This window comes from Grampus griseus (assembly GCF_964374135.1).
Source record: "Grampus griseus genome assembly, chromosome: 17".
NCBI lineage: Eukaryota > Metazoa > Chordata > Mammalia > Artiodactyla > Delphinidae > Grampus > Grampus griseus.
The window spans coordinates 871819-894374 of NC_139011.1; the positions used below are offsets into that span (position 1 = coordinate 871819).

The 22556-nt window shown below is 64.3% G+C and overlaps 1 protein-coding gene across 1 annotated transcript; it reads left to right on the forward strand.

Annotated features, from left to right (window-relative positions):
- Positions 1–846: 846 nt before the first annotated feature.
- On the forward strand, positions 847–22327 carry SCRIB (scribble planar cell polarity protein). The gene is made up of 38 exons (XM_082674802.1): positions 847–1023; positions 2230–2347; positions 2456–2534; positions 2625–2714; positions 2816–2872; positions 2958–3021; positions 3113–3187; positions 3256–3400; positions 3803–3921; positions 4135–4334; positions 4440–4606; positions 4681–4811; positions 4905–5039; positions 5896–6063; positions 6555–6965; positions 7691–7753; positions 8277–8366; positions 8806–8883; positions 9754–10077; positions 10168–10248; positions 10332–10586; positions 10890–11000; positions 11099–11392; positions 11496–11675; positions 17735–17845; positions 17925–17972; positions 18134–18208; positions 19316–19378; positions 19944–20027; positions 20158–20265; positions 20353–20512; positions 20601–20745; positions 20839–21024; positions 21141–21283; positions 21361–21398; positions 21523–21597; positions 21837–21888; positions 21967–22327. The coding sequence occupies exons 1-38, from the start codon at positions 865–867 to the stop codon at positions 22110–22112; spliced, it is 5028 nt and encodes a 1675-aa protein (XP_082530928.1). The 5' UTR covers positions 847–864; the 3' UTR covers positions 22113–22327.
- Positions 22328–22556: the final 229 nt, after the last annotated feature.

The following is a 22556-nucleotide window of genomic DNA, read 5'->3' on the forward strand; positions in this document are numbered from 1 at the left end:
GGGCCGCGGAGGAACGTGGGGGTGGCTTTCCTGCTCTGTGGGGCTCCACTGTCACCTGCGCAGGAAGTGCTGCGAGAAGGCTGGCCCAGAGCCCCTGAAGTCCCGGGACACGTTTAGTCTGTCAGGCAAATGAGCGCCGCCTTGGCCCGGCGCCCTACCCTCCGGGAGCCCACGTCCCTGTAAGAGGAGCGGCGGGCAGGATCGTGGGGTCTTGAGGCCAAGCCCGGGGAGGGGGCGCAGCGGGCGGGCGGGGCGGCAGGAAGCCTCGGTCCCGGGAACGGTTGGGGCGCTGGCGTGCGGGAGCTCAGGCTTTGAACGGACTTCGGTTCCCATCATGCCTTGCGCCAGGGGGAGGGAACCGAGCTTCCCGACAGGCCGTGCGCGGGGCCGCTACGGGTCTTCGGACGCACCGGCGCCGCGAGGCCTTGTGGGGGTTGCAGTTCGGGGCGGCGAGGGCGGGCCTCGGCTTCCCGGCGGGCTGCGCGGCTGCCGGCGGTTGTCGGCGGGGCAGTCCGGCGGGTAGTGGCGGCGGTTCCGGCTGCGGCACAGCGGCGGGCGAGCGGACGGGCCGGGTCAAGTGGGCCTGGCGGGATGCGGGGCCGCCGCCGCCTCCTGAGAGTCTGAGCGTCGGCCGGGCCGCGCCCCCCGCCCAGGCCGCCGTGGTCCGAGCGTCCCGAGCGCGGGCCGGGCCCAGCGCCGCCGCCGCCGCCGCCCTGCTGCCGCCGCCGCCGCCGCCGCCGCCGCCGCCGCCGCCGCCGCCGCCCCGGGCCGCCCCCGGCACCTCCCCCGCCCGGGCCGGCCCGGCGCTCATGCGGGCCGAGCCCCGCCCCCCGCCCCCCTCCTGAGCCCGCGCCCGCCCGCACCATGCTCAAGTGCATCCCGCTGTGGCGCTGCAACCGGCACGTGGAGTCGGTGGACAAGCGGCACTGCTCGCTGCAGGCCGTGCCCGAGGAGATCTACCGCTACAGCCGCAGCCTGGAGGAGCTGCTCCTCGACGCCAACCAGCTGCGTGAGCTGCCCAAGGTGAGCGGCCGCTGGACCTGCCGCCGGCCCAGCCCTCGCACCGGGTCGGCGGGCTCGGCCTGGCTGCGACAGCCCGCTCCTCTGAGCCCTCAGCAGGCGCTGGCCCGGGCGGGACGCCACAGTTTCCAGTCGGCCCTGATGGTTCTTACTGGCCGGAGCCCCACCCCGGCCAGCCCCACCCTCCTCACCCACCGCCGGCGCTGGCACCAGGTGGCAGCGGTCATCGGGTGCCTGCCTGGGGGCGGGGATGGTCACAGCCTAGAGGAGGAGCTGCAGATTGAAAGCCGTGGGGGAAGGTGGATGGGGTTGGAGTGCATCAGGGTGGAAGGTGAACCCGGCGTGACTGACTGATAGGAACTTGCTGGACTGCTCTGGAGGTGGGGAGGCCACGCTTCTGTCCGGACTGCTCTTCTCTTCCTCCTGGGTGCTGGGGTGGGGTCGGGGGTAGCTGTCTTAAGGTGCTTGTCCTTGGCAGGTCTGTGGTCCGTCTACTTCTCGCTGCCTTGTTTCTTTTGGACAACGTATTTTCCTCCTTTTAAGGCCACTTGGGAGAGGAGGTTAAAGGAAGCAGGTCACAAAAGGATTTCCTTTTTGGAGATGGGGTGCAAAGTGGCCTAATGCTTGGGGGCTGTGTGCCACAAAGGGTGTGGCTCCGTTCTGGGCCTGGACCGGGCCTCCTCACGGTCACCTCCAGGTCCCACCACACGTTGCCTGCAGCCCCTGCGCGCGTGCAGCCCGTATTTGTGGCTCTCTCCTGTCTTCTTTATACTTTTTTTTGGTAGTTGTTAAATTCTTGTCATGGGCTCAGGCTGGGGTGGTTGCTGGGGTGCAGTAGCAGAAACCACCACAGGCCTTGGAGGGCCCACTTGCTGGGTGGGTGGAAGAGGTGATTCAGGGGGTGGGTGGAGCCTTGAGGGAACACAGAGAGCAAGGAACAGGGACTCATCAGATCAGAAAAAATAAGTGACTTTCCAGCTGAGACTTGAGCGCATAGGGCAAGTCACGTGGCAGCGTTGTATGGGGGGGATGATTCTGAGGTGACACAAGTCAGAAGTGCGGGAAGATGTGTATCTGTTTTTGTCTCCTTGCATTTCTCACTGCAGACCAGGGTGATGGGACAGGACCCGGGGTTCCTGTGTGGCCTGGAGCAGGGAGGGGCCTTCTGCTACAGGGCCCGTCACCCCTGACCCTACCCCCTGCCCACAGCCCTTCTTTCGGCTGCTGAACCTGCGCAAGCTGGGCCTGAGTGACAACGAGATCCAGCGGTTGCCCCCTGAGGTGGCCAACTTCATGCAACTGGTGGAGCTGGACGTGTCTCGGAATGGTGTGGAGCCTGGGGCGGGTCTGGGGTGGAATCTGAGGGTGGCAGGAAGGGCTTTGAGCTCCTGGAGGCTGTGGGCATGTTTCCGTGGTGATCCCTCTCTCCTCACAGACATCCCTGAGATCCCCGAGAGCATCAAGTTTTGCAAAGCCCTGGAGATTGCAGACTTCAGTGGGAATCCTTTGTCCAGGTGGGTGGTGGCCATGGCAGGGGTGGTAGTGGGGCTTGGGAGGTCCCGCAGCCTCTGCCTGGGCATCTGAGGACCCCTTGCTCCCCTTAGGCTCCCCGAAGGTTTCACTCAGCTGCGCAGCCTGGCTCATCTGGCCCTGAATGATGTGTCCTTGCAGGCGCTGCCTGGGGACGTGGGCAAGTGAGTGCACTCTTGGGTGGTGGGGGCGCTCAGGAGAGCCCTGTTCCTACACCGCTCCCCACCGTCCTACCTTTCTCACGCCCCGCCCTGATCTTTTTCAGTCTCGCCAACCTGGTGACCTTGGAGCTCCGGGAGAATCTGCTCAAGTCCTTGCCCGCGTGAGTGGGCTTGGCCCTGCCAGCAGCCGCCCTAGGCCTCTCGGGCCGTGTGGCCGCGACAGAACTTGCTCTGTTTCCTTTGCAGGTCCTTGTCTTTCCTGGTCAAGCTGGAACAGCTGGATCTGGGAGGCAACGATCTGGAAGTGCTGGTGTGGAGAGGGCGGGGCTGTCGTGGGTGGGGCGGGGCCAGGCAGGGTTAGTGAGCCTCGTCCGTCACTCTGTCCCTGTCTCTTCTTGCAGCCCGACACCCTGGGGGCCCTGCCCAACTTGCGTGAGCTGTGGCTGGACCGGAACCAGCTGTCGGCCCTGCCCCCGGTGAGTGAGGGTGTGGCTGCCCCCGCTTCATGCTTGTCCGTCCCCTGACTCTCTGCACCTGTCTCCAGGAACTCGGGAATCTGCGGCGCCTGGTGTGCCTGGATGTGTCGGAGAACCGGCTGGAGGAGCTGCCTGCGGAACTCGGGGGGCTGGTGCTGCTCACCGACCTGCTGCTTTCGCAGAACTGGCTGCAGCGGCTTCCTGACGGCATTGGTTAGTGCTGGGAGGGTGTGGCTGGGGATGAAACCAGGTCTAGAGAGGGCTTCTGGGGTAAGGATCCTGATTTTGCTGGGTCCTGGGACACAGCCCCAAGGAGGGGGAGACCGGCCTGAGGCCAGAGTGGGATGGCTGGGGCTGCTCCTGAGGAACCGAGGCAGCTTGTGGTGGTGGGCGGGGATGGTGAGCTCGTGAGGGCACGATGGCAGGTCGCGGGCAGCGGGTGCATGGGAGCTGGTGGGCCTGGTCAGCTTGGCAGCAGGATGGCAAGGGTGGGGGGGTGAGCTCTCAGCGTTCTCGAGGTGCAGGAGGCAGGGTGAGGGGCAGGCTGTTTCAGTCGTGTGGTTGACTGGGCTCCGTGCCTCACCGAGTCCCGTCACCGTGTCTTCCTGATGCCAGGTCAGCTGAAGCAGCTGTCCATCTTGAAGGTAGACCAGAATCGCCTCTGCGAGGTGACGGAGGCCATTGGGGACTGTGAGAACTTGTCAGAGCTGATCCTCACGGAGAACCTGCTGACGGTGGGGCCCAGCCCCACTGGTGGCTGGTTTCAGAGTTAGCATGGGATGCAGACGGGGGGACGTCTGGAGGCGTGCGGAGTGGCAAGAGACCAGTGGCTGGAGGGGTCGGGGCCCTGGAGCAGGGGCAGAGGCCGCCCTCCGAAAGCACTCAGCTCCCTCCTCACGCTACCCGGGGGCTTCTGCTGATCTCCGATCGTCCCTCCTCCCGGCCAGGCCCTGCCCCGCTCCTTGGGGAAGCTGAGCAAGCTGACCAACCTCAACGTGGACCGGAACCGCCTGGAGGCACTGCCGCCTGAGATTGGGGGCTGCATGGCACTCAGCGTCCTCTCTTTGAGGGACAACCGCCTGGCTGTCCTGCCGCCGGAGCTCGCCCACACGGCCGAGCTGCATGTGCTGGATGTGGCCGGGAACCGGTGAGTAGCCCCCGTGCCCTCCTGGCCTGGCGCCCACTGAGCTGACCGTGCCCGCTGTGCCCCTCCACCTCCCCCACCCTGAGCTAACCGTGCCCCGGCCCCCAGTCTGCAGAGTCTGCCGTTCGCCCTCACGCACCTCAACCTAAAGGCCCTGTGGCTGGCGGAGAACCAGGCGCAGCCCATGCTTCGGTTCCAGACTGAGGACGACGCCCAGACCGGCGAGAAGGTGCTCACCTGCTACCTGCTGCCCCAGCAACCCCCGCCCAGCCTCGGTAGGTTGCTGGGGGGCGGGATGGGGCGTGGCCTCGGGTGGGGAGGGGCTTCCCCTTGACACGCGCTTCCGCAGAGGACCCGGGGCCGCGGAGCAGCCCTTCGGAGAGCTGGGGTGATGCCCCGCTCGGCCGCGTCAGCGTCATCCAGTTCCTAGAGGCCCCTGCGGGCGACGAGGACGCAGAGGAGGCTGCTGCCGAGAAACGGGTATGGGGGGGTGGGGTCCCTGGGGGGCTCCCTCCTCCCCACCCCTGCCTGACCCCGGCCCCGCCCCGCCCCTCACCCCTGTGCCCACTGCAGGGCCTGCAGCGTCGGGCTACGCCTCACCCCAGCGAGCTCAAGGTGATGAAGAGGGGCGTAGAGCGTCGAAGCGAAGCCGCCTCCTGCAGGCCCGACTCCGCACAGCACTCACCCTCACCCCCGCCCTCGGAGGAGGTGCCTGGGGGGCCCGCGGGGCGTGGGAGGGATGCCCGCCTTACGGGCTCTCCTGCTTGGGAGCCCCAGGCTGGGGGCAGCGTTCCGGGGCCCTGTGTGGGCATGGGGAACCGGCCAGGAGAGGCGCCAGGTTGCAGTGGGGGGGCTCAGGGCCAAGCGCCCACACCCTTCCGCAGAGCAGGCTGCCCCCACCGAGGGCTGCCGGGCAGACACGGGGGTCGTGTGGCGTGGACGTGCGGGCAGCTGCAAGAGAGGAGCCAGAAGCAGCTGGGTCCTCGGCAGAGGGAACTGAGTAGTGGGCCCATTCCCTGTGGTGTTTTTCTTGCGCGCCTACGTTGTCAGCCTTTGTGAAGGGGGCTGGGGCAAGAACCAGGCAGGCCTGACTCTACTCATTCAGGAGCTTTGGCAGCAGGGCTAGGGGAAGCTTTAGGGCCCCTGGGGTACAGCAGGACGTCTGATGCCTGGGGGACAAGTGGCAGGGTCTCTGTCTGTGACACAGAGCCTTCCATCCTGGGAAGCTGCCACAGCTTGTCTGCAGAGACGTGCTCACTCTGGGGTGCCTGTCCTTCCCCGTGCTGGTGTCATCTTGAGTACTCGGAAGACCTTTTAGGGTCTGCAACACAGAGCAGTGGCTTTGTGTGCCCGTAGCTGTTTGGTGGAGTGTGGCTTCCCGGGGGTGGGACAGTGGGCGCCCCAGAGGGCTGAGCACAGATTCCACTCCCTGCAGGGAAGGGGCAGCTGGGAGGGGGGAGCCCACGAGGTGCTGTGGTCAGGAAGCAGGGAGCCCCAGGGTGGGTGGCCTGCGATGTGGGGTCCCCCAATAGGTGGCCTGACCCACCACCTGACCCCGCCACAGGAGAAGAGGCTGAGCACCGAGTCTGGCCTGAGTGCGGACTCGCACCTGTCTGCCAGCACAGCCTCCCAGGGTGAGCCCGAGGGCCCGCTGGCCGAGGTGGAGGAGCCGAGCCAGCAGGAATCCACGCCAACCTCCCAGGAGGAGGTCACAGAGGAGATCTATGAGGAGGTGAGACTGGCCTTGAAGGCTGCTTGCCCAGGGGTGGGCCTGCCTCCCCCTGCCCCTCCTCCTTCCCAAACAGGTTGCTGTCAGGACCCGTCAAGGTGCAGGAGGGCCCCGCAGGTGTGCTTTTTTCTATGTGGAGCCCAGCAGGAGCCTTGCTGCCCCAGGCAGGGGCGAGGGTCTGGGGATGAGGGCCTCCACCCCATGGCCAGGTTTGGCATGGGCCCTGCCCTCCTACATCCGTCACCGCCTCACATCCCCCTTTTGGGTTGCTCCCGGACCCCCCAGGGACCTTTATCGTGGCCCTGATGGGCACCCCAGCGTCAGGCTGCTGAGAGTACAGCGCACGGGGTGGGCAGAGCCTCCTGGCCCACCGATCCCCATCCTTCTCTGATCCGAGCAGCGGGGAGTCTCTCAGAGCCCCTGTCTGCTGCCACCTTCCCTGGGCCCACGTGGGGGTGGGCCAGACCGACGTCCTCCCACTCGGCCTCTCGCAGCCCACGGTGCGCTTCGCGGAGGACACGCTGCTCCTGCCCGGGGAGGATGGCGAGAGCGAGGCGGGGCAGCTGGAGGCCCCCTGGCCCGTGCCGGGTGAGAGGCAGCGGCTCATCCGCAAGGACACGCCCCACTACAAGAAGCACTTCAAGATCTCCAAGCTGCCCCAGCCTGAGGCCGTGGTGGCCCTGCTGCAAGGAGCACAGCCGGACAGTGAGGGCCCAGTAGGGTCTGGGGGCTGGCACAACGGCCCCCACGTGCCCTGGGCTCCTCGAGCCGAGGAGGAGGAAGAGGAGGAGGAGGAGGAGGAGGAAGCCGAGGAGGCGGCAGCGGCGGTGGCGGCGGGAGCCGTGGAGGCGGGCGAGGAGGAGGAGAGCGAGGGGGCTGTGGCTTCTGCACCACCCTCTGTCAAGGTGGGTCTGACCCCACGCGCCAGCCCAGGCCAGGCCGGCCAGGCCCCTCGGTCCGCACTGGCGGGATCTCAGATGACACTCGAGGCCCGTGTCTTGAAACCAGCTGTGGAGGGAGGTGCCTGTCCCCACCCGCCCGCCCTCCTCTCCCGGCTGGCTGCTGACTCCACCCAGAGCTCCCATCCCAGGGCTCGGGCGGCCACTCTTCTCTGCCCGGGCTCCTCTGCCTTCCCTGGCTCTCCTGAGGGCTGGCTTCCAGGCGGGCCGTGGGGCCCTCACCCGCCTCCTTGCCCTGGTCCTCAGGTGCCTCTCACGGGGCCCCTGGGGTCCGGTCTTCTCCGTGGGCTGCCCCGCTGCCACAGCGCCCCTGTGTTTGCGTCGTCGGTGATTCTGCCCTGAGCGCGGCGGCATGACGCCGTGACAGCTGAGAGGGCCTTGGACAGTCAAAACCGGGACAGCCAGGCCTAGGCTCAGCCCGTGGTGGGGCCCCCCTGGGACCCCGTTTGGCAGGTTGGCAGAAGCAGCCAGGCCTCCAGACTGGAGGGGACCTCGCACCTGGGGGCGGCACCAGGCACAGGCTCGGGCACAGGCAGGAAGGGCCCGGCACTCAGGCTGTGGGAGCTTGGTGTGGTCTTTTCTCTCCTTCCTGCTCGAGGTGGGGCCGGGCAAGGCGGTGGCGGGGCTGGGCGTAGCTGACCTGCATGCCCTTGCTGGTCCTGTCCTGACAGGGAGTGTCGTTTGACCAGGCCAATAACCTGCTGATAGAGCCCGCTCGCATTGAGGAGGAAGAGGTCTGTACTCGCTTGCCGCCCTGTGCTCTGTACCCCGGGCTGCCGCTGCTCGCTTGCCGCCCTGTGCTCTGTACCCCGGGCTGCCGCTGGCCTCGCTTCCTGGGCTGTGGGCGCTGCGTCTCCTTCCCCCGCTCCTGCGCAGGCCTCCTCCTGCCACCTCAGAGCCGGGGCCTGGGGCGCCTGACGGCCCTCTGGCACAGATGGGGGGGGACAGGGCGCTGGCCTCCAGGTGAGGGTGGCCAATCTCGGGGGGGTGCTGGGCGTCCCCCACCTCCCTGCCTGCGGCACCTCGGCCCAGGCACCGTAGGGCAGCCTCGTCATCCTCGGACGAGGGCTCTCTCCAGGTTGTACTCCCTCAACCCCGGCATTACCCGCCCTGTCCAGCTCCTCTGTGGCCCGAGCCAGCCCTGGGAGAGGTGGTCAGTGGCCGGGGGGCCTGGGCCCTCCCCGCTTCCTGCTGAGTCCACCGGCAGCCCCGCTCCCTCGGCCGTCCTTGGACACCGTATGTCTGTTCTGCTTCCAGCTGACGCTCACCATCGTGCGGCAGACGGGGGGCCTGGGCATCAGCATTGCGGGCGGCAAGGGCTCCACCCCCTACAAGGGCGACGACGAGGTGAGCAGCCGCTGCTGCCCTGCCCACTCCGTCCTGCTTGCGCCGCTTGGTGGCCTTGAGGACTGTGGAGTCCCCGTCCCCCAGAGGATGAACGGGGACCTGGAGGTCGGGGCTGCCCCGCCTGCCTGCAGTCTTCAGCCTCGCCTGCCTTCGCTAGTGGCCGCTGTACTAGGCATGGGGTCAAAATTCTCTGGAAGCTTTTGACCGGCACCTTCTCGCTCCCTGACACCCGGGACCTCGCGGCGGCCCGCGCCCAGCCCCACTGACCACCCCAGGCCCCCTTCTGCTTTTCCCGCACCCTTGGGCGTCTCTGCAGCCCCAACTTGGGGGCCTCAGGGCCTCTCAAAGCTGCCGAGGGCCCCTCCCCCAGAAGGGCAGGGTGAGGCCCCTCCGTGGCCTCTGCCTACGCTCTCGGTCTCAGTTCCTGTCTATCCTCCAGGGCATATTCATCTCGCGGGTATCTGAGGAGGGCCCTGCGGCTCAGGCTGGGGTCCGAGTAGGCGACAAGCTCCTCGAGGTGAGTCGGCAGCCCCCGGCCCCTGTCTGAGTGAAATACTGGGCCCTCGGGGCCTCACATCCTGGCTGTCAGGTGCTCGGCTGCCTCCCCGGCAGCCAGTTCTTCTCCTGAGAGCCCCAAGCACAGGGCCACTGGTGAGGCGTGCAGCTCATAAGCCAGAGCTTCAGGGGGCTCAGATGCGAGCCCCTGAGGCAGAGACCCCCGTCTGGGCGGGAGGCCTGGTGGGGTGGGGCCCTGGCCGTGCTAGGAGCAGCGATCTCAAGGAGAGATCTGCTCCTGAGGGTTGATCTAGGAGGGGTTCGGACTTCTAACACGTTTGGGTGGCGGGTTGGTTTCTGCCCTGGAGCCCCTGCCCGTGCACCTGGCCACCCAGCCCTGGCAGGTGAGCTCATCGTGGGAGGCCACGTGCCGGTGCTCACAGCTGTCGCAATAGGGCAGGTCTGAGGGCAGTGTGCCCGGCCCACGGGGCAGGGGGGCCAGTGGACAGAAGGCTGCGGGGCCAGGTGGGGCTGGTCCTACATCCGAATTTTATGGAAGAACTGCTGCACCCCGATGGCTGGGGGAGCCTGAGTCAGGGACGGGGTGGAGGCAGGGGCTGGAAGCCCAGAAACTGCAGGCACGCTGGGCTGCGGGTTTGCTCAGATGAGAACGTGGCAGGGGTTTCCAGACCTGGGAACCCAGGTGTGGACCCGCAGGAGGGGCCTCCGCCTGCTGTTCTCGGCCTGCGGGCGTCCTGGCCCCGGGCTTGCACAGGCGGTGGGCACGTAGATAGCAGAGGTGCTGACGACCCACCACTTTCCCTGGTGCCCGTCCCCTGCGCTGCCTGCCTACCTGTAGAGGGGCCTGCCCTGACGAGCGCTGTGCCTGCAGGTGAACGGCGTGGCCTTGCAGGACGCCGAGCATCAACAGGCCGTGGAGGCACTGCGTGGCGCGGGCACCACTGTGCACGTGCGGCTGTGGCGGGAGCGTATGGTGGAGCCCGAGAACGCGGTCACCGTCACGCCTCTGAGGCCTGAGGACGACTACAGCCCCCGGGAGCGGTGGGGAGGCGGTCTGCGCCCGCGCCCACGCCAGCCCGAGCCGCCAGGGCCCCTCCGCCAGCGTCGCGTGGCCTGCCTCGTGCGCAGCGACAAGGGCTTGGGCTTCAGCATCGCTGGGGGGAAAGGCTCCACGCCCTACCGGGCCGGAGACCCGGTGAGGCGGGTGGGCAGGGCCAGGGAGGGCTGCTGGGGGCAGGGCCAGGCCAGCCTGTCGTAAAGAGCTCTCCTTCCCTCTTCCCTGCAGGGTATCTTCATCTCCCGCATTGCTGAGGGGGGCGCCGCCCACCGGGCGGGCACCCTACAGGTCGGCGATCGCGTCCTCTCCGTGAGTGGGGGCAGTGGGGCCCTCCCAGTACCCAGCCGCCTCACTCGCCCCATGGGGCCCCCTGACGGGCCACGCTTTTGCAGATCGACGGGGTGGATGTGACGGAGGCCAGGCACGACCACGCCGTCTCCCTGCTGACCGCTGCCTCTCCCACCATCGCCCTGCTGCTGGAACGGGAGGCCGGGGGGCCGCTTGCCCCTGGTACTCCGCCACACTCACCCCCACCCCCTGCTGCTACCACCACCACCATGGCCACTGCCAACCCTGGGGAGCCTGGGCCGCTAAGGCTGGCCCCCAGTCTGCTGGCCGCTGCCCTGGAGGGGCCGTACCCAGTGGAGGTGAGACCCCAGTCCCCACCCTTAACCACTCCCCGGCCCCCTCCTCCACGTCCACACGGCTTTAGGGATGGGGTGCTAGCCGCACCGGTGGGGAAGCAAGTACTTAACGCCCTCTGCGGCTCCAGAACACCAGGGCGTCATTCAGTGGCGGGTCGCCTCCTCCTGTGGTCTCCTGTGCAACACAAAACGGCCTCCCTGCAGTGGAGCGCCCTGATCCCACACACTCTCTGGGCTTGGAAAGCGCCCCTTTGGTACTTTGCCAGGCCCGTTCCAGCCACTCCTCCCACCCCTCCACGTGCCCAGGAGATCTGTCTGCCGAGAGCTGGGGGCCCCTTGGGGCTCAGCATCGTCGGGGGCTCCGACCACTCCAGCCACCCATTCGGCGTCCAGGAGCCCGGCGTGTTCATCTCTAAGGTAGGGCAGACCCCGCAGGCACCCTTATGCATCGAGGGCCCGGCCCAAGCACAGGGCAGCGAGGGCCCCCGCCCACTGCGCACCACCGTCCCCCACAGGTGCTCCCCCGGGGCCTGGCTGCACGCAGTGGCCTGCGGGTTGGGGACCGCATCCTGGGAGTGAATGGGCAGGATGTGCGGGACGCCACCCACCAGGAAGCGGTCAGCGCCCTGCTGCGGCCCTGCCTGGAGCTGGTCCTGCTCGTGCGGAGGGACCCGCCGCCCCCGGGCATGCGGGAGCTCTGTATCCAGAAGGCCCCTGGGGAGAAGCTGGGCATCAGCATCCGTGGGGGCGCCAAGGGCCACGCAGGGAACCCCTGTGACCCCACGGACGAGGGCATCTTCATCTCCAAGGTGAGCGTCCCGCCTCGTCGGCCCTGCTCCACTGCACTCCTCGGGGCAGAAGGGGGCTCGGGCATGGGCTGGTCCTGAGCTCTGGGGCCGGGTCTCCCCGCAGGTGAGCCCCACAGGAGCGGCCGGGCGAGATGGTCGCCTGCGGGTGGGGCTGCGGCTGCTGGAGGTGAACCAGCAGAGCTTGCTGGGCTTGACGCACGGCGAAGCCGTGCAGCTGCTACGCAGCGTGGGCGACACCCTGACTGTGCTTGTCTGTGACGGCTTCGACACCAGCGCCCCCGAGGTCAGTGCCCCCGCCCGGCCGGTGCTCTGCCACGGGGACTGGGTCCTTCCCTGGAGGGGTCCCGGTGACCTGACCCTGTGCGGGCCGGGACAGCTGACCCTTTCCGCCTCCAAGCCTGGGAAGCGCTCGGCCGTCGTGAGTCAGCCTCAGGGGTGACCAGGGCGGTGCTGGGCCCTGGTCTTGGCCACCGCTCATGGCCTGTGGAGGCTCTGGCCCGGGTTGGACGAAGCATGTGCACAGACGGCCTGGTCGCGTCTTGAAAAGAAAAGGCTGAGTTACCTGCTTCCAGGTGAGCAGTACCTGTACCGTGTGGCCGCTGGGCCAGGGCAGGATGACGCAGAGCCGGGCACACGGCCTCCCTGCAGACTCGCACAGGACCCCACCCTGCTGGCCCAGGCGCCACCCTGCTCTTCTGGCAGCGCCTCAGCAGGGAGCTCGGCACCCAGGATCCCCCCATCCCAGGTGGCCTGTGGCAGAACCCAGCTGTCTTCCCTCCTAGCCCCCTGGAGAGTGTCTGGGCTCTGGAGGCCTGGTGCCTGGCCCAGTCTGTGTCCTGGACAGGCCTGGCTTCCAAGCCTCAGCGTCCCCTCTGCTCGGGAGGGTCCCGCTGTCCTGCTCTTCTCCGTTCTGTTTTCTCCACGGCTGTCCCCGGGCGCCTGGCATAAGCTGATGCCCACCCAGGCCTCCGAAGGCTCCTCACCCGCGGTGGCTGCCAGCCCCACCCTGAGGCGCCCTTGCTGGTGCAGCCTCTGGGGTGGGGCCGTCCCCTGTTTGGCTGCAGTGGGTCTTCGGGATGGCGACTTAACTGCCCCGCCTGCCCTGCGCTGCCAGGGAGGGATCAGCCTCATTCTGTGTGTTTCTCCTGAACGGGGAAGGACTCTGCATTCGTGTTCTTTGCTCCAGGGCTGGATGCTGGGCTGGAGGCCCCACTCCCTGGGTTCTGGGGCCGCCCTCTGCTGGCTTCCGTGCCCACATCTCTGTGTAGTCACTGGAACCCTGTCGTTTCTGGGGAGCAGTCTCTCAGGTTTCCAGAGAAGGCTTTGCCTTCCATTTACTTAATTAAAACGTGTATTTAAGTGTTTTAGTCCATACATTTACTTACTTAAAGCTTTTTGTACAAAGAAAGAGAGTGAATACAGCTTCAGGGTAAAGGGTGGGGGCTGGTGTGTTCCAGACTTTACGGGGGGCCCTCGCTGTGTTCTGCTGGTGGTTCTTTGACTTCCTGCGTCTGGCCTTCTCTCCAGCGTTGCTGTATCTGTGCTGTGTTACCAGCCAGAGCGCTCGGGAGCCCGTCTTTCTGCTTTGGGGGGAGTTTCTGCAGGAAGGAGTCCTGGAAGAGTGGGTGCTGGGCCAGAGGCCACAGGCTTGCCCCGTCTCCCACCCCCTCCCAGCCTCGGGCAGCACCAGCTTCTGTTCCCGTGGGATCTGGCAGGCAGTGCCATCTAGTTTCCTCGTCCTTTTCCTTTTGGGAGTTTGTGTTTAGTCACTAATTCACTTAACTCGTGTAACTTGCAGTTGCTCCTCTGTGTTGTAAGTTTCAGTCTTTTATTGCATAGGGCATGAGTGGTTTTGTCTTTTGCTGTTTAGGAACGGTCTCTCTGGGGTTACAGAAATGGAGACTTCTGTGAATTAAGTCTTCTAAACTTCTTTATGATCCCTGGGTTTGGTTTTTGCTTAGGAAAATCTCCGTTGCAAGATTGTCAAAGAACTTTTTTAGAAAACATATAGCTCTGTAATCCACCCGGAATTGCTTTTCAAGCAGATGGATCTTTGGTCCCAGTGGGATGCACTAAAACGTCTGTCATTCTCCCACTGATTTGGGGAAATGTGACTTCCTTGTGGGTCAGATCCACATTCCTGTGGCCCAGGATGTGGCCCTGGGGAGCCGGATGCGCCCTTGGGCCAATGCTGCTGTCCTCAGTATAGCCACTTTAGACTGTGTTGTGAAGTCACCCACTTTTTTTTCTTCTTTTGAAAAGTTTAGTCTATTTTCATGTGTTTCCTAGGAATGGACCTGCCAAGTTCCCTAACAAAAGTTGGTTGGGACTCAGGGATTAGCTTTGATCTCTGTGTAAGTTTTCCCCAAGCACATTCATAGATTGATCTTGTTTCCTTATTAATTGTCGTCGGTGGCTTTTTTTCATCCCCTAGTGGAAGCCCTGCGTGTGGCCCGATTGGTGGCTGCGGGTCCCCTTTTCCTGGGAGGTCAGGCTCCTCCGTCCCCCCAGGACCCGGTGGTGGTGGTGGCCAGTGGCCTTCGCTTGTGCCGACTTCCAGGCTGAAGTTCATATAGCATTTTTTTTTAAATTTGGAGGGCTGTTTCCATTTATAACCCGTAAGAGTTATTCTCTGAAGTGGGTGTTGAGTTTTCTGAAGTCCCTTCATTGATGGTTTTTACAGCCCTGTGCCAGGTGGGGTTGAGGCTCAGCGCACAGGTTTCCTCTGGCTGGCTTGGTGCTTGAAAGGAAAAGGGGTAACACCGTTCGTCCCCCCACCCCCGTTTCTCTGAACCTCGGCCCACCTGACTCACCTGCATTGACCCATGTGACCCGTATAGGAATCCGAGTTTGCAGCCATTTCCCCGAACTTTGATTGGATTCTGCAAACCCGCCTTTGTGTCAGCCCGCGCCCTGTCCCTCCTCCCGGGTGCTCGGCACGGTGGTGGGGCGGACTGTCGTTAGTACCTGCCTGTCTTGCTCCTGGGCCACAGCCCCTGGGGGCTCCTGTACAGTCGGACAGCCCTGGTGGCCGGTCTTCGGCTGCAGGGCCTCGGGGGCCGCTGTGCACTTTCCAAGAAGCCTCCTCGCTGTAGTTCTCGGCATGCTGGTGCGAGGTTGGGAATATTCTCTCTCCTCCGCCTCTTCTCCTCTTCTGTGGTTCTGTCATCTTTTTGATCTGATTTCTGCTGCCTCTTCCTCCTCATCATACTCACCAAAGTCTTGTGTATTTGAACGGACTTTTCAGCTAACCAGCTTTAGGATTTGATCAAGACTGCCTTTCTTTTTTAGTATTTCCTTGATTACTGCTCTAAAGAAGAAGCCTTCAGTTACTCCTTCTGCATCTGTTGCTTTTATTCTACTGACCTTTCTGTAAGGAAGAAATTTTCTTTATCAGCTATTTTTTTAATCCTAAGATAAGATTTTATACAGGAGAGGTGTGATAAATACTTTGATTCTTTCCTTTCATTTGTTGATTTTTTAAATAACAAGCTGGTGCCTTGGAAACCCCCAAAGATGGCTACAGAGGTGTTTTTCTGTCTTTGTTTTTAGGGTCTGTATATTCTCGGTGTGCCGTCCTCGTTGGGCAGTGTGGCTCCAGTGTCCTTTGAGTGTGACACCTGTCGTTCGTTAGCGTCCTGCTCTCTGGTGTGACCAGGTGTCCATGTATTTCCTGCCCCAGCCCTGGGCGTGGCGTTCAGAGCTGTCACTGGCCGGGTGCTTGTGGCTCTGAGCTGTGGTTGCTCCTGGGCCTCTGTAGCACATGAATCCTGGGAAGTGAATATTTTTGGAAGGAGAAAAATCATGAATTTGTGCTGTTACTTTCAATTCATATTTAAGGTTACAGGATTTTGGCTTTTTTGATTTTATATTTCTTTTTCTCATCTTAAAAACTGTTTCAGTAAATTAAGTAACATTACCATAATTATAATTTCAAAAAGCAATATCAATATTATTGCTAATAATGAAACCATTAATAGCGTCTTTTCTTTTTTAATTTATTTGGCTACACCGGGTCTTAGTTGCAGCATGTGGGATCTTCGTTGTGGAATGCAGTCTCTTAGTTGCAGCATGTGGGATGTAGTTCCCTGACCAGGGATGGAACCTGGGCCCCCTGCATTAGGAGCATGGAGTCCCAACCACTGGACCACCAGGGAAGTCCCCATTAATAGCATCTTAAATTTCTTCATGTCCTTAGGGTTTATCCACTGAGGAGGCACAGTCAAAATACTGTGATTTTAAGTCACTTGAAATAATTCTCTGAATTGTTCTATTGCCAACTTGACATACAGTTAGGCTTACTCGTTTTCTGTTTTTAGAGATGACTTTAAAAGATCACTTTTTTTTGTATTTTTTTTTTCTTTTTTTGCGGTACGCGGGCCTCTCACTGTTGTGGCCTCTCCCATTGCAGAGCACAGGCTCCGGACGCGCAGGCTCAGCGGCCATGGCTCACGGGCCCAGCCGTTCCGCGGCATGTGGGATCTTCCCGGACCGGGGCACGAACCCGTGTCCCCTGCATTGGCAGGCAGACTCTCAACCACTGCGCCACCAGGGAAGCCCGATCACTTTCTTATTATAAGTCTTACGTGGCCCCAAAGCCAAAACTACGGACTCGCACCTTGAGGAGTCAGTCCCGTCTCCGCCCCACAGGCCGTCATCTGCCTTAGTGTTGCTTTCTCCTGCCATTATTTCTTTCTGAAAGATATAAGCAAATATATAAAATAATTTTAAAGTTGGAGGAAAGGGGCTTCCCTGGTGGCGCAGTGGTTGAGAGTCCGCCTGCCGATGCAGGGGACACAGTTTCGTGCCCCGGTCGGGGAAGATCCCACATGCCGCAGAGCGGCTGGGTCCGTGAGCCATGGCCACTGAGCCTGCGCGTCCGGAGCCTGTGCTCCGCAACGGGAGAGGCCACAACAGTGAGAGGCCCGCGTACCGCAAAAAAAAAAAAAAAAAGTTGGAGGAAAGCGTCAAGAACACTCACTCAGAGGCCCCATGTGCGTCCCACCAGTGGTCTCGGGGCTACGCCAAAGGCCACGGTCTGGGGCATGCGGGTGTCTGGTTGCCACGCCTGCTCAAGTCTCCCTGACTCTGGCCTTGAACTTCGAATGAGCACAGGCCATCATCACTGTGTGGAACAGCCCTCGCTGTGGGTCTGTCCGGTGTTTCCTCAGGACGGGCTTCAGTGGATGCCCTTTTGGCAGGGTTAATACAGAGGTGACACTGTCTTCAAGGGCCTCCCACCAGGACGCATGGATGGTGGTGTCCTGTCAGTGACCCTCTCCACGGGGGCGTCTCCGGGTTGCTCCACTGCAAAGTGATGCTTTTCCCTTGAAATTAACAGGTGCTTTGTGGGGAGGTGCTGTGAGGCCGTGTAACTGTCCTGCTCTTTGTCGGGCTCCCCCCAAGCATCAGCCCCGCCGCTGTCCATGCCTCAGTCCCTGGTGGTAGCTCGTGTGCCGTCCCTGTCCCTTCCACACGTGTTGAGCGGCTTCCTGCCCTGAGGAGGAGTTTTCCCTTCTTCCTTAGCGTAGATTTGCCAGTTTCCATTTTATTTCACAGGTGATAGTTTGTCACTACTGCTGTTGATTTTGGTGCTCAAGCCATCCCAGACTCGGCTGATGAGAGGGGCTTCTGGCTGGCCCTGGCCCTGTTAGCACGACCCACCTTCCTTTAAGCGGCTTACTTTCCGCCACAAGATGTCTGGGGTCATTTCATACTTTCCCACCCAGGAGCACTGGTTCCTTTAGTCAAAGTGATACTTAGAAGTCAAAGTCTGGGCCCTGGGCATGCTCACGGCTGTCGGGGTGTCATGGTCTCAGGACCTCTCAGTGGCTGGAATCACACCCGTGAACGTAGGCACGTTTGCATCCGCGATTATCTCTGTAATTCTGGAAGAGCATGTGTTCACATCATGCCTTTATCACTCATTCCAGTCGGCACCACGGGTCAGCTCTTCCAAATTCGAACAGACTTTTCTGATGTGAGAACCAGTGTTGTCCTCCTTGCCACTTGGACTTCCGCCTCAGTCCCTCTCTGTGCTGTCAGGCACGTTGCGGCTCCACCCCCCACCCCCGCCATCTTGTTGTCAGTTCTTTGCTCCCCGGGGTGATGGTTACGTGGCCAGCCTTTTCTGCCCCATGGCCCAGCGTCACTGCCTGGGAATCCTGCCCCGCATCAGGACATCCTCTGGTGCATGCAGTGTACAGATGTGACCTGTGGGTGCCCCAAGTCACAGACAGGATGATGGCATGGTGTCCCGAGTGGGCGGCGGCGCTGCTCACAGAGCCCGCCCCCAGAGGCCACCTCAGGTATGTGTGGTCACTCAGCCCGCTCCTCCCGCAGGTGTCCCCAGGCATCATCGCCAACCCCTTTGCAGCAGGCATGGGCCGCCGGAACAGCCTGGAAAGCATCTCCTCCGTCGACCGGGAGCTGAGCCCCGAGGGCCCCGGCAAGGTCAGAGCCGCCCGCAGCCAGCAGCCCCAGGGCTCGGGAGCCTAAGGCCGTCAGTCCTGACCACTGTCTCTGCTCACAGGAGAAGGAGCTGCCTGGACAGACCCCACAGTGGGGGCCGGAGGCCATGGTGAGTGTCCGGGTTGTCCGTGCCCTGCACGGTGGGCTTCTCCGCACACGGGCCCATGGCTCCGAGCTCTGGCTGCCCGCCCCGCCCCCCTAGCAGCTGCCTGCCCCACACTCGGTGGCAGGTACGGCCCCTGGTAGCACTGTGTCCACTCTGCCCCCCAGTGTCGGAGCCTGGAGAGCCTGAAGCTGGACTGCCGCGCCCTGGCTGCCACACCCAGCACCGGCAGTGTGCAGAGGGTCAGTCCCTGATCGTCACACCCCTGTCCTGTCCTCTGTCTGCTTACCTGTCCGTCAGTCCTGCCCCTGCCTTAACCTCCTTCCCTCCGCCTGAGACCCTTGCAGGGCAGGGCTTTCAGGCGGCTGCCCCCAGGGGGAGGGCTGAGGCCTGTGGGGGCCCTCACATGGCACAGGGGCTGGAGGAGGGGACTGGCCAGCGTGCCCAAGCTGGAGCGCCACCTCCCAGCCTGGCACGTGTCTCGTCCTCCTGAATCCGTGAACCAAGCCGTGAAGCAGATGCTTCTGCCCCCTCCTTAGAGCCCAGGACGTGAGGTGCGGCGCGGCAGGGCCAGCTTCTGAGAAGGCCCTTGGCCTCCGCCCCAACCCTTCTCTTGCCGTCAGACTCACCAGGCAGGCTGGGCAGAGGAGCTGTGTGGGCCCAGAGGGCTTGGGACAGGGCCAGAGGCAGGGACAGCTTGAGGCCACCAGAGTGGTCAGGGTGGGATCGGGCACCAGCCACGGTGGGGAGGACGGGCTGGAGCAGCTGCGGGAGCCCCAGAGACCATGGTTGGCGAGGAGGCCCAGCACTCCCAGCTGGGGGTGGGGACGCCGAGAGGGAGGCGTGTGCTTCTCATTCCTCTCCCCAAAGCTTGAAATAACCCCTCCCGGAGGGTGTGCCCCACCAGCTGCTGCTGGGAGACCCCGCAGGACCGACCATAAGTGGTCGGGAGGAGGCTGCGCTGGGTGAGAGGCCGAGTGGGGCCTAGGGGCTAAGGGAGCCTGCTCAGGGCCTCTGTGAAGACCCTCCCTCCCTTGACCACAGACAGGCAAGAGCAGGAAGTCCCCAGGATGGGAGCCCAGTGTCCTCTGAGCAGAAGGGGCACAGCTGCAGGGTGGCTGGCAGGAGTCGGGGCTTCCCCAGCTCATGGATCTCTGAAGCTCACGGGGAGGGTGGGTGGCCTCGCTGTGGGGAAAGCCCGCCTATCTCGGGATATTCCCTGGGCTGGTCAGGTCAGGGAGCTGAGGACCAGCCTGTGCGACCAAAGCAAGCACCCCAGCCCCCAGGTCCTCCTTGTGGGGCCCCAGCCCTGCCCAGCCCTCATCCCACCCACCACTCGGCTCTTCCAGGTGCCGTCTGGGGCAAGTGGCGGGAAGATGACTGAGGCCCCCTGTTCCCCTGGCCACCAGCAGGTGAGTGCACATGGGGCTGGGGGGTGGAGGACTCCAGGGAGGTGCTGCCTGCAGAGCCCCCTCCTCTGGGAAGGGGGTTGCCAGGGGACAGCGCCTCCCCCCAGCTGCCATCTGTCACTCTTGAGGACACAACCTGTGGGCCCCTTCCTGGCAGAGCTGGGTGGCATGGGGCTGGGGAGCTCCTGTGGCTTCCTTGGGCAGATGGGCTGTGGGTGGTCAGGGCGGCCCCACCCCCATCCGTCCTCCCGTCTGGGAGCCCCTAGGGGCCAGCTTGGCCCTGCCCCCACCCCCACCTGCTTGCAGAGGCTCCCCGGTTCTGCTGCGTGGGGAGGGCCAGGCGTGGGCACCTCCTCTCGCCTGGTGGCAGGGTAGGGGTGGGCACTGGAAGTACCTGCTTGGAGGCCGGCTCCCAGCCTCTGCCCCTTCCCAGCACGGCCTCACACCCTGGACACCCGCCCAGCCGCCCACCTGGGCCCCATCTCTCTTTTTTCCCCGTCCTCCCCCCAATCCTCACATCCCCTCACCTGAACCGATTCCTCCTGGCCCCTGCACCTGCCCTTTGCAGACAAAGCCTGGGGTGATCCAGCCAGTGGCTCAGGCCTGGCCAAGGGGCTCCCCGGCCCTCAGGGGCAGAGGTGATCCCCAGTCCGTGAGTGCCCTGACCCGGGGGGGGGCGGGGGGGCGGGGAGGCAGTCAGCAAGGACAGCTGGTGGTGGGACGGGCGGTGGCTGCAGCCGGGACAGCTGTCACCACACAGCTCGCTGTGCCCCGTCCGCCAGCCCCCCTCCCCGCCCTCCCCTGACGAGCTGCCCGCCAACGTGAAGCAGGCGTATAGGACCTTCGCTGCCGTGCCCGGCCTGCACCCACCCCTGGAGGCCCCTGCTCAGGTAGGTGGTGGGCCCCGGTCCCCTGCTGCGTGTTCCTGCCAGGGTGCGAGACGCGAGGGCCCGGCTCTCAGGGCGTGCTCTCCCCAGCCCCCCAAGCCTGGGCCCACGGCCTCCCCGGAGCAGCTGTCCTTCCGCGAGCGGCAGAAGTACTTCGAGCTTGAGGTGCGGGTGCCCCAGACCGGGGGCCCCCCTAAGCGCGTGTCGCTGGTGGGTGCCGACGACCTGCGGAAGATGCAGGAGGAGGAAGGTAAGCAGCCCACTGGGTTGGGCGGGGGTGGTCGGGGAGGGGAGCACCGGCTCCCAACCTGACTCGCCCCTCCCCTCCCCTCCCCCAGCCCGAAAGTTGCAACAGAAGAGGACGCAGATGCTGCGCGAGGCGGCGGGGGACGCGGCGGACGCGGGGCGCCCGGAAGGCGAGGCCCCGGAGGACGAGGAGCCCGAGGAGGAGCCGCCCTGGGCCGGCCGGGGCCCCGCCGCAGGGTGAGCTGGGGGAGGGCCCCCCCAGCGTCTCCCCCTCCCCCCTCTCCGCCCGCGCGGCGCCCCTCCACCCGGCTCTCCTGTCGCCCGGCCCAGGCTTGGCCCCGCGTCCCCCCCGCCGCAGGGAGGCGGCGCTCCGGTGCGGACGGCCAAGGCCGAGCGGCGCCACCAGGAGCGGCTGCGCGTGCAGAGCCCGGAGCTGCCGGCTCCTGAGCGGACCCTGTCCCCGGCGGAGCGCCGCGCCCTGGAGGCCGAGAAGCGTGCGCTGTGGAGGGCGGCCAGGTGAGGCCCCGCCCCGCGCGCTGCTCCCGCTCCCTCCCCTCCCCTCCCCTCCCCTCCCCGCCCTCGCCCTCGCCCTCCGACCCTGCCCAGCCCGCCCGCCGCTCCCCTGCCCGCAGGATGAAGTCTCTGGAACAGGACGCTCTCCGCGCACAGATGGTCCTCAGCAAGTCTCAGGAGGGTCGAAGCAAGCGGGGGCCTCTGGAGCGCCTGGCCGAGGCCCCCTCGCCCGCGCCCACCCCGTCACCCACCCCCTTGGAAGGTCTGTGCGTCGTGGGGAGGCGGGGGGCTCAGCCTGCGGCGCGGACCTCTCCCGACGTCCACTTCTTGTCCCTCCAGACCTCGGCCTCCAGACCGGCACCTCCCTGGGACGCTTGGTGAGGAACCAACGGCTGTCACCCTTCCCTGCACTCCTCCCCTGGTGGGGGGCAGGGATCCAGACTCCCCCAGCCCTCTTTCTTCTCACGCTCTTTACCTCTCTCCTCACGCTGTCCTTTCAAGGCCTTGTCTGGGAGGAAGTTTGACTACAGGGTGTTTGCAGCCCTCCCCTCTTCCAGACCTGTCTATGACATGCAGGTACCGGGCCCTCCTGGCCCTTCTGCAAGACAGCCCGACCAGCTCCTGCCACCTTTCTGCTGTGCCTGTCACCCAGCCCTGTCCCCTCTTCTGGTACCCTCCCCGTCTCTCTGTGGCCAGTCCTGTCCACCCACCTCCCATCCTCCAGCCAGGGCTCAGCAGGGACCCACCCAGGCTCAGGTGGGTGGTTTCAGGCAGGTCTGGGGCGGAACCCTGAGCAGCCCTTCTCCCCATCACAGTCCCCAGATTTTGCTGAGGAGCTGAGGTCCTTGGAACCATCTCCGAGCCCTGGTGAGTTGGCAGGCACGGCCCCGGGTGCTCCCAGGGGGCCTGGGGCCCATCAGCTCACTCCCCGCCCCCGTCGGCCAGGTCTGCCAGAGGAGGATGGAGAGGTGGCCATGGTGCTTCTGGGCAGGCCTTCGCCAGGCGCCGCGGGCCCCGAGGAGGTGGCCCTATGCAGCAGCCGCCGCGCCGTGCGGCCGGGGCGCCGGGGCCTGGGCCCGGTGCCCTCCTAGAGGGTCAAGGTACCTCCCCCGACTTGGGGTGGGGGCCCTGCCAGCTCCAGCACCACCCTTGCCTCGAGTCTTTTAACCCGGCCGTTAGCATTTTCAAGAGTTCTGGCCGCTAACTGCCCCCTCCCCAGCCGGGACCTCCTGGCGAGACTGTAACTAGTGATGTTTGTACAACCAAAGACTCTATTTTGTGGTTTAAGGAGAATAAAATTGACTACGTTTTACCTCTAGTCTGTCTGTCTGTCCACCCGCCGGCATACCAACGCCCACCCCTTCTGCTCCTCCAAATCTGGGGCCGGTGCGGGGACCACGAACTCCCCCGTCGTCCCAACTGTGCACTGCTCCACAGCGGGAGGAACTGATTGGGCCCGCCTACTCTGCCCCCAAGGGCCCGCCAGCCGGGGTCCCCCAGCTGGGGCTCCCGGCCGGCCCCCTCCCCTGCACAGC